This window comes from Acyrthosiphon pisum, chromosome A1 (assembly GCF_005508785.2).
Source record: "Acyrthosiphon pisum isolate AL4f chromosome A1, pea_aphid_22Mar2018_4r6ur, whole genome shotgun sequence".
Lineage (NCBI taxonomy): Eukaryota > Metazoa > Arthropoda > Insecta > Hemiptera > Aphididae > Acyrthosiphon > Acyrthosiphon pisum.
The window spans coordinates 111376311-111387965 of record NC_042494.1 but is presented as its reverse complement, the minus strand read 5'-3'; the positions used below and the strand labels follow the sequence as shown (position 1 = coordinate 111387965).

At 26.8% G+C, this 11655-nt stretch overlaps 1 protein-coding gene across 2 annotated transcripts; it reads left to right on the top strand.

Moving 5' to 3' along the window:
* The first annotated feature begins 3219 nt into the window (after positions 1-3219).
* Positions 3220-11301, top strand: LOC100162455 (testis-expressed protein 2). Of its 2 annotated transcripts, none has more exons than XM_008185609.3 (14): positions 3220-3430; positions 3678-3764; positions 3902-4109; positions 4172-4523; positions 5081-5266; positions 5359-5597; positions 5653-5798; positions 6157-6278; positions 6462-6806; positions 7365-7514; positions 7587-7804; positions 8620-8928; positions 10276-10399; positions 10473-11301. In XM_008185609.3, the coding sequence occupies exons 1-14, from the start codon at positions 3394-3396 to the stop codon at positions 10533-10535; spliced, it is 2586 nt and encodes an 861-aa protein (XP_008183831.1). In that variant the 5' UTR covers positions 3220-3393; the 3' UTR covers positions 10536-11301. The 2 variants fall into 2 exon arrangements, with proteins under 2 accessions (XP_008183831.1, XP_001948475.2); XM_001948440.5 differs by having other exon boundaries at positions 3221-3430; positions 8617-8928.
* The last annotated feature ends 354 nt before the right edge of the window (positions 11302-11655 follow it).

Sequence of the window (11655 nt, the reverse complement as noted above, 5' to 3'; positions counted from 1 at the left end):
TTTTTTATTGATACCTAATACCTATATATAGGTTTCTATACAAGGTTTCCCGCTGGAATATCACCATTAGCATTTAGCCGTAGAGGGGGACTCACGCCAGAACAAAAACTGGTTTATTGCTGTTTTACCTATAAACTAAAAAAAACATTAAATACATGATTAATGAAAATAAAATGTTGAAAAATTAAAATGTTCTAAAAAATAAACTCTATAAAATGGCTATCTTCAATTGTTTCAAAAATAAAAAAATAACATTTCTAACTTTTTTACCCTAAAAATTTAATTTAATTAAATAATAAAATATTTGTAGTTTTTATGTCTCTGTGAGTCTAATAAAATAAAGTTTCATGATATATTTATTATCTCAGGAGTTATCGCAATGGGTAAATAGACGCGAAACACCATGCATACGCGTATAAGTTAATAATTTATTATATTATAAATTATAATATTTTAACGAGGATTCGTATTTCAATTTGTATTAGGTGTACTGCATAGAGTAATAGTATTACTCTGTAAAGGTCCGCACACACTGCTGCGGTATACGGTACGGTAATGATACGATAACGGTAACAATAAAATTGAGCTCATAGTTTTATATGAGGCAAACCACATTGGTACGATATTATCGGATCGGTGAACGGTAGGCGCGCCGATAATCTTTGTGCGGTAAAGTTTAAAACTAAACGAATGTAATTAAATGTAGATGCGCACATAAATGTGATAAATCGCTGGTACGGTAAAAAATATCGTACCGTACTCCGATATTTTTTTAACGTTGCATGCACGATTTTTACCGTCTACCGGGCCGATAAATATTAATAGTAATAATGTTTATCTATTTTGTAATTATGACATACATATTATGAAGGTGTTTATCTGTACAACTATATTACCATCATGGCATTAAGTGCTACATTATGTTATACGTAGGTACTATACCTTATATTATTAATGTTAAAATTAAGTATTAAAATTATTACAGTAGGTATATCATAATATTGAAAATAAGTTTTTATATCAAATATACTCCTATACTCCCATTCTGGAAATGAAGGCAAAAATTAGCTTTAGTTAGTTAAGTTAAGTCAAGTCAACATTTAGAAAGCTATAAGTTAAGATTTAATTAACATTATACTTCACTCTTAAAGTCTTAAGTTTAAAGTTAACACCTGGAAAATATTAACTTAACTCAGTTATGTAATTACTTTTTAATTTAGCCTTAAGTTAAAGCATTTTGATTAGCGTAGTACCCACCTTTAGCAATGTGTACAAAATACGTAATTTCATTGTAATTCAAATTACCTAGTGAATTTAAGAAATTATATATTAGGTAGGTACCTACATTTGTCAGTTTCTACGAAACACTATAACACTATATACCAACAGTTCTTCTACCTAGTACTTAGTAGGTATTCTTATTTACGCTTAATTTATAGGACATTTATAGGACATTTAATGAAGTGATTTTTGGAAGAGCAAAAGTATAAAGTTCATGGAAAAAGAACAGAACAAAATTTAAAATTATCAAAACTTATCACTTGTCTCACGCGTCTCGAAAATCGAATCTATTGATATATAAAAAGCATATTTGAATTTTTTGAGATTGGCCATGATGGTTCTTAGGCAATTATATGTAACTTTGCCACTTTGGCACAAGTGAAAAGTATAATATAGATAATTTTATTAAAATGTTGTATCGCATACGAACCCCAGTAGTCAAAACACCACTGTAGTACACTAGTACCTACTACCTACTATGGTGTTTCATTACATTGCTAAGAACCGGGTCAAAGATAAAGATAATAATATATCGCCATGCCGATGTAAAACCTTTATAGACAATCGGCTAATATAAGTGGTGGAAATTAATCATTGATAAATGATTATTTACCTAATATTGTACTAAATTATTAGTAAGTATGTATTTAAATATTTTTAAAAAGTTGTTTGTTTAAAATACAAAAAAAAATTAGCACTTTATCAAATTGTAAGACAAACTAAAAATATTGACAGCAAAAATATAATTATTTTCGATTATTATTACATTGACATCTAATATTATTAATTTATTATAATTTTTTGATATAGAGTTTCTTTACAATTAATAATAAGGCAATTGGGACATTAGGTACACATACCTACATTAAGACTTGTATTATGTATCATATAAATTTACAGAAAAATTATCGTCTGGTGGGGAGGGAAGGATTTATAACAAAAATATTCATAGCTGTCGAAAAAAAAAATATTTTTGAAAACAAATCTAGAGGGTATAAACCACAAAATTGCTGTATGTGTGTCTGATATATCGTACCGCACTACCATAGGAGTGTGTGCTAGTTGTAACGAAAAACGTTCCGGTACGATATTCTACCGTCCGGTAACTCATACCGTCTACCGCAGCAGTGTGTGACACAGGTGTGACACAGGTGCGGACCTTAATGATGTGCTGCGGCTCTCTTGTCTTAAATGATAAAAAAAACATTAAGTTACTATTCGAATGATCTATGGCACAGATCACGGACTAAGATAATATAATGGACTAGAACATCGTGCCTATAATTATTATAAATTTCGATCAGAGAATAGATTAAATTAATATAATATTCCGGGTCTTGATGACTGGAAACGAGCAGCTTATCGAGGCCACGAATGTATGTTCAAGAGGCTATATATTGCGGGGAGTCGCAATGGGGACCCAGAGTTCACAACGCCACCTATGTAAAACAGTAAAACACGGACTAAGATACAAAATGTGATACCAAATAAAGCCACCGGTAGCGCTGAAGACATTGGGTCCCCAATGTGAGGAACCTTTTTGTGGCCGTCCTCACTCCCCAGATCACCGACGCGGACGTTTCCAGTCGGCCAGTCCATTTTCCATTCATCACAATTATAATATTATCTTAGTCCATGATCTATGCTGATAGTCGATATCACAGATATATATAATAACTAGATACCCGACTCCATAGGGAGTATCCATATACCACAACGTTATTAAATTATGATGCCCGACGCCATTTGTGACTATGGCAATGTTTACATTTATTCATATACATATTTATTATATATACATATATACTGATAATACTATTTTGCCCTAGTTGTAAATGGCTGCCAGCGTCATTGATAAGAAGAAGTCGGGTATCTAGTTATTATACATATCTGTGGTCGATATTTAATTTTGTTTGATAAGATACATTTTTATAATATGTGATTAAAACTTTATTTTTACATGTATAATTTTATAAAATATTAAACTAACAATAATATTATAATGATAATTATAATTTTCACGAATTCACGATGACTTAATCGAACATTTTGAGTTGATAAATCCTTTTATTAAAGTTCCTTATGTAGGAACACGTTTGTTGTGTAGGTATTATGGAGTTGTCAAAAACTCGAAGAACTGTGGGAAAGGGTAAGTACCTATTGTTTGTTTTGGTGTAACAACGATTACCTATAATACCATTGTAGAAGGTCGTATAATTGTATTGTTTTAATATTCCGTATATATATATTGATATTTTATGCATACGTATAATGTGTGTGACATATTAAGTGAATACAAAATAATATTACTCTACTATAGTTATACCTTATACATATATTATTGGTTCATTCAATTTTTTAGTTTTCCAAAATAATTAACTTGATTTTTATCTTAGAGAAAATGTCGTTTTCGGTAAGGTTCAATGCAGAAGGTGAAGAAGTAGAAGGATTGTGTTCTATTCCCACAAAAATACAATCAACAGGTATTACACTTGCATAGAGATACTGTAAACAAAATTATTTAAACAAATAATTTTAATATACTTTTTAAATATGATTATTATTAGTTGTTCTTTATTCAGCATATCATAAAAAATGTATTATTGTTTATTTATTTTAGGGTCGACTGATGAACAATTGAAAACACCTGAACAATCCTCTGGGAATTCTCAATACTTAGGTCTATTTGGATTAAAAAGATCATCTAGTTTAGATGCTGAATCTTCACCTTGTGATACGACTATTAAGCGCCTTGATAGTTTTCTATCGGATATCAAAGAAGGCTTGTGGAGAAGCGAGAGTGGTGGTGATTTAAGCATGATGTCAAAGTAATGATATTTTAATTTTATATTTAAATTAATATTTATTATTTAATATTATTTATTGTTAGGAAAACTGATGACTCTGGTCAAGATGATGATTCTATTTCTATGATATCAAATGAAATTGATGAAGCTGAAGAAGAGGAACAAATTCAATATAATATTATTGATAGAAATTTGTTTGGTATTCGCCGCAGATACACAAAGTTAACAGAAAAAAACATAGCAATAGATAATATAGAGACGGCAAAAGATGCTTTAGAAGACTTAGAGCTGAAATCAAATACTCCAGTAGTAATTCAACATGGTTGCTCAGAACATGAACATCTAAAACCAAAAGATAAAGTGAAATATGTTATATTAATTTTGTTTGGAATAACTGGATGTTACATCAGCTACAAATATATGCCAATGTATTTAGTGAGTATTGTAAAGTAAATAATTATGAAAAAACAAATAACATTTTAACCAAATCCACCTCAAAATTGTTGTCTGTCCCAATACGATGATATAGTCACAAATTTACAAAAACAAGATTGTACATATTTTGTAATTATTATTATTCATTTTTTTACGTCATCATTTTTATTTATATTTTATCCTTGGCAACATGTCCATTGGGTGTTTGGAGGTTATGGTTGGTATGATTGGAATATGTGGGGCAAACATTTATTCGAAAAACCCAGTAGTCACCCATTCGGGAGCCGGTGACACTGGAGTGCTGGACGATGTTTGACTGCACCACACATTACTGACTGCAGTCCATCACTGTACCACATCAAGCCCCGTGATAATTTTTATAGAGATTTAATGCTCCAGAAATTTTTATTTAAATTTATGTATAATTGAATGTATGAGTGAACAGATGCAAGCAAATTATTATTTATTTGTTTTTCATTTATGCAAAAAGTTGACTAAACCATCATTTCCAGGACGTTAAAAAATGTTTCACATATTTTCCAATTTTTATTTTTCAGAATACTTTTGTGCTTGGTGGTTTTATTGCATATAAGTTTAGACATGTTTTGGAAATATTTACAAAAGAAGATTATAAAAAAAAACAGTTCCTACCTAATTTAGACTATATTCCTGATAATGAAACTTCTATTATACGATCATTGAAAAGTTTATATGACCTCGATCCACGCTTGATGTTGTTTAAAGTAACTATGATAAATGTTCAAAACTTATTTATTTTAATTAATGATTTAAGCTTATAAAATTAAATAAAATAATTGTTTGCTATTATGATTAGGGATGGATGAACCAATTTCTCTATGATTATCGTCCAGAAACTTATCGACTTTCACTTACTATTTCCGTGTACGTTAGATTAAAAGGATCAATACTTATTATGTCTTATCCATATTATAAGGTTCCTAAAAGATCTTTATATAATGAAACCAAACCTAAATTGTTGTTTGTTAAGGAGTGCATGTATAAGTTGTCAAAATGTAACATTACTTTATTACCTCAAAATTTAGTAAATAAAAGGTATGTAGTACTATATATCAAATATTATAGATAATAATAATAATTTTTTTTTTAGAAAATGGAGTAAAAAATACCCTATTTGTATAGAATTAAACTCTGAGTCTTTAATTGGTGTTCGACGCTCATTAAAATTTAAAAAATTTATTCAAGGACCAGATGAATGGATGTGTAAAGATTATGTTACACCGTCATCACAAGCTAGTAAAATATTTTCCAAAATAGTTCCATCAAATATTCCATCAATGTTAATAATTTCAATGATAAAGTTTTGGGTGCTAAAAAGAGTAATATACTATATGGGAATTTAATAAAATATAGTATAATTTATTAATATAATAATTTTAAAGTTTTTTTTTTTAACTAAGTAATAACTAATAAATGATACTATTATACTACTGTAGTAAAGTATTTCTTGAGTGAAAAAAAAATAGATAATGATAATGGTAACAAAGCACATTTTGAAAAGATAACATTGGTGTCTATAATTAATTTCTTATGCACATCCAGCTGTAGTATTTTATTTTGGTTTTTTTTTTTTTATTTTAATTTATCATCGTAGAGTCATATTATGAGGAAATGTTGGAATGTGGTATATCAGATATGAAAGATGATTATGACTTTAAAAATGAAGTTAATTATTCCGAAAATAAGCAAAATGAAAAAAAAAAATCAAAGTCTGATGTAAGTTTAATAATTTTTATTATTATTTTATTTGCATAAGTACTCATACATTTTTTACGTATTTACCAATTTAAAATAAATTTATTTTTAACAAAACTTATTTTAAAATATCTCCAAATGGTAATTATTTATTGAAAATAAACTAGTGAAGAAATTGAATAAATAATTATAATTTAATTTTAGGTGAGCCAAAATGACCGTAAAATAAATGAGTCAGAGGCAAATACATCAAAAAATTCTGAAAAATTGACTGATGTGGAAGAAAATAATGAAGTAGATGGTGAATGGAAAACTGATTCCGATAAAATATATTTATTTGCTAGAAATGACCCAGAAAAGGAATTATGGTTTCATCGATTAAATCTTTCTTCTGCATTTGATGTGGTAGTTACTGATGAACTGACAAATAAGAAAAAGCAAAATGTAGAAGAACACAACAAATTTATCAAAGCTTATCTTGGTTATCTGTTTAATGTTTATGAATTATCTAATTATCCAATATTGACAGATGTCCAAAAAAAAAAAGAGGTATTAATATTATACATATTAGATATTAGATAATAATATTATTGTTTATATTTTCTGTTTTTGAGGAAATGTACTTCACCTTTCACAATATTCAATTTTTTTTTTTTTTGAAAAGTTGAATTTTTTTGTCGTCTTTCAGAAGTGTGAAACATTTTTTCGAAATTATTATTAAATGAGTTAAAAACAATTTGAAGTGAGCTGTTTTTGTAAAGTAAATTTACCCAAAAACACGATCTATGAGTATTTTAAGATGTACAAACAATTTAGAATTTTAAAATACTCATAATTTACTTAAAAAATAAAATATAATACAAAGCCTATGAGATGCCCTAGATAATCTTACCTTTAAATTCTATAAGAGGTCAAATCACTCTAATTATTAAGCTAACGGAACTTAACGCGTTTCTTCTGAGAATAAAATTTGTTATGTTACATACTAGTCAAACGGAAACAAACAAATGTCTGTGTAACGCCACTGTATATCGTCCACTTAAGTTCATTGTTATTTAATTTTTATCTTAACCTTTTATACATATTTTAAATATACAAATGTTGTAGAACTTGATGGCAGCTCAAATTAATGAAATTTCTGATGAGTATTTATGGTTAAATATGCTTTTGGGCCGTGTATGCTTTGATTATTTACAAAATCCTAAAATACTTGAAATGATTGCCGACAAATTCCAAAGGAAGTTAAATGCTATAAGGGTAAATTAAACTCTTTGGAAAATAAACTAATATTTTTATAATATGTAATTAATGTTATATTTTCACATATAGTTGCCAAAAGTAATGGATATACTCGTGATTCGAAGTTTATGTTTTGGAAAGGGTGAGATACCAACTATACGCAGCGTATCAAAACCTTGGGTGGATCATCGAGGAATATGGTTTGAAGTTGAAATCACTTATAATGGAACATTTCAAGCATCAGTTGATACTAAACTTAACCTTATGAAATTAAAAAAAGAAGAAGCTCGACAACAAAAAGATGAAGTGTATAAATAAGTTACAATTAATTACTATTTTGTTATTTTTAACGTTATTGTTGTACATAGATTTTTCAAATTATTAATAATAATATTATTCAAACTAAGTATCTGATGACTACAGAATAGGTTATTTTAGATCTCCAATTATTATCATATTATAAGCAAAATAATATTTTATTATTTTGATCTTAAAAGTATATTACATTCGCTCATCTTGTCTGCATCTTACAAATGTACAACATACCAATCCTGAGTTAGCATTGATAGTAAAATTAATTTATCTATTACCGAACTTAGTAAATAATAACATGTACATTTTTTGTATAACAATATAACATAGATTAAAATATATATATATATCAATAGTAAATATTATATTTAAATAAATTCTAAGAAATAAGTCTCGAGATATCAAAACTCTCTTTTTTATAATTAAAATTCGTCCAACTTAATAATTGATTACTATTCAGTTTCCCATCTCCATTTTTTTCTAATTTACAAGAAATCAAAAAAAAATAATTGAGTTTTGCTTACATGTTTTCCATTTTTAATAGTTAATATAATTACCTACCTATTGTTATTATTTAATAATACCAATGACAAATAAATGAGATAATTTAGTCTACAGTGTCATAAGATAAATTATTACTATTATTCTTTATGTATTATTACTAGTTACTATTTTAATTTAATGGTATAATTTTTCATTTCATAATATAGATAAACCTTGTAGTCAAACTTGCCCTAAGAGTGGTTTTTTCTATAACTAGTTTCATAAATTATACATACATTATATATATTTTTAAACTATTTTTTAGAAGAAGTGCTGTGTACGACTCTAATCAAGAAGATAGTGGAGAGACATCAAATGATGAAGGACATGCACGAGAGGATGTTAATTTTGCAGAAAGGTTGTTTGAACAGCAAGCCTTAAATGACCCACCACCACCTCAAGGAAGCCGTATTACAAGGTTTATGGAAAATTGTTCTTCTGGTTTTCTTGAACTGAAATTTGTAAGAAAAGTTTTTGAAAATGTTGCGAAAAAAGAACTTACTCTCGTAATCGATGTGAAACAATTAGTTGGAAGGCTTATTATTAATTTGCCTCCACCGCCCACCGATCGTGTTTGGTAAATTGTCAATTTAATAAAAAAAATTATAGTAGTAAAATATGTAAAATTTATATTAGTTAATCTTTACTTGCTATTAACAAGGGTTACTTATTGAATTATTAAACTAATAAACTACCTTTAATATTAGGCTTAGATTGTTTCATAAAATATAGCGCTCAGTAGTTCACAAAACATTTTAAAACATGTGGCTTGTTAGTAGAGTTAACAATTTAACCAATAAGTGGTACGGTGAACAAAAATTACGCCAATGGTATGGTGCGGTCTCCTAGACCTCTTATTTTTTTTTTATAGTTTTGTTATTTATATTAAGACATTTTTATTCAATTGTTCCGGCCCATTATTTGTAGAAATAATATATTTACAGTGTCAACTTATATTTGGCTATCATTTTTTCGACTCAAATTTAATACTTTTAAAGAAATTAATTAATTTTTTAGACATTTTAAGATGTAAACCAAAACAAAAAACTGCAGCAGTCTATGGGACCAGACCATACCACTTAAGGGTTAACATAAAATCTGTCAATTGTTATGAATTATAACAATATATATTCAACCACATGGACTAAATCTTAGTTATCTAAGCTACTATATTAACCTTATGTTTGGTGCTCAGTCAATAATATTAGTAGTATGTGTTAGAGTGGCACAAATAAGTAAGGAGCTTGAGGGAACTTAGCCCACTCAAAAAAAAAAAATATAATATACATTGGGTTCTGCATAATGTGATCACTGGTTTATAGGATTAACCGTTTATTGGAATAAAAAAAAAATCCCAAACCAAAAATTATATTGGAAAAAAAATACTTTATGGAATCAACTGGTTAATAGAATCAAAATGGCCTTAACCAATGTGATCATATTAAGCGATACCCACTATATATTATAATTTAAAAATATTATTATATTATTTTTTTTAGAGGTTCCTAAATTTTTCCTATTATACCTTATGAGGCATGTCTCAAATGTAAGATCTACATATTTTTAAAAAATAAAAAATCTTTATTCAATAAATGCTTGCATGAGTATATTGTAAGTAATAAAAATGTTAATTATAGCTTATTTACTAAACTATTTGTTATTTACTCATAAGTAATTTTGTATCAAAAGACTGAGCAGTAGATGATTACTTTAACAATTACTAACGAATATGTCAATAATTACAAAATAATTTCTTATAAATTATTAATAATTATTAATTTATAACCATAATAGTAACTACTAATACCTTTGTTTGGTTTTAATATTTGACTGTATAATAGTCTATAAATATAAGTCTATAAATATATTCCTTAAATAAGCTTAATTTATAAATGAAACATTATATTTTCTATTTTTTTTTTAGGGTTTCTTTTAAAGGTAGTCCACAAATAAATTTTGAAGCTAAGCCTAAAGTAAATGACACAAACGTTCCACTCATGGATGTCCTTACCAAAGCTTTACATAATATTTTAATCAAAGAATTTGAAGTAAATTGATCTATTATTAAATTTTTAGAATATTAATTTTTATCTATTACAACTATACATTTTATGTTTACAGAAAGTTATTGTTCTACCAAATATGATTGATTTTTCTATACCATTGATGAATAGTGAATATTAATTTAAACCTTTAAAGAATTTAATTTTAAAGGATTACACAGAGGGTTTAATTAATAAGAAAAGGTAATTGTAAGTTTCTATGAAAAAATATATGAATATAATGAGGATGTCAGTATTTGTTACCAATGATTTAAGAAAAATACTAAAAAATATGACTGTGATAATGTTTTAATTTCCCCAATGTATTTCATTATAATATATATTTTTATTTTAGTTTATAACTTCTTCCATTGTTTAAATAGTATTGTTTATTTATTTTATAAGATTGTTTAATGAAAGTAGTTCGATTAGTGGGAAATGCACATATTTAACAAATGGATAAAAATCCTATATTCAAAAGGCTGTAATATCTAATCGAATTACCTACTGGGTACTTTATACTCTTTCTATTTTAAGATTTAAAAAAATGTATTTTGTTCTATTTTTAATGTTAAGTGTGGCTATTTAAATCAAACAATACCTAAAACAACTATTTTTCAGATTTGTTTATTACATTATATTTATTATTTATATTTTAATATTTTTACCAATGATTTAATACATTCATTATGAATAATTTTAGTATTGATAACTTTTATAATATTTCACTGCACACTTTTTTTTTTGTATTTTGTATAAAAATATTATTATTTATTTATCTAAGTATGTCCATATACTTTGAGTCAAAACCCGACACCACGTAATTATTAATAAAATTATGTTACAACAATACGTAAAATAGTACAATTATATGTGCACCTATTTTTATTATAAATTTCATTACACAAGAGTTTAAATTATGTTGACATACATTTGTATATTATAAATGTCTGGGGCGGACAATTATCTAGCTGGTAAAAAATTGGTTGTTGTCGTTGTAAATGCTCAAACAGTATCAGAAAATTGGTTGTCGATATGTGAATTGAAATGGCTGCATATCCATATTATATTATTATGACTCCTAATACATACACATTTTTACAATTCTCTTACTATGTGTTTGCTATATTAGTGTAGGCTTTTTAATATAGGAATATTATATATAAATATATTTATTTTAAAGTAAGCCTGGTTTTGGAGCTACATCAAAGATTTAAATAATAATAATTTACAATATTATCATCAATAGATAATTTTTTGTT

Excerpts from the sequence above, each read along its gene's own strand:
- LOC100162455 (XM_001948440.5), top strand. The coding sequence starts at position 3,394 with ATGGAGTTGTCAAAAACTCGAAGAACTGTGGGAAAGG. Across the intron at positions 3,765-3,901 it reads CACAAAAATACAATCAACAG|GGTCGACTGATGAACAATTG; the intron begins GTATTACACTTG and ends TATTTATTTTAG. Across the intron at positions 8,929-10,275 it reads CCGCCCACCGATCGTGTTTG|GGTTTCTTTTAAAGGTAGTC; the intron begins GTAAATTGTCAA and ends TTTTTTTTTTAG.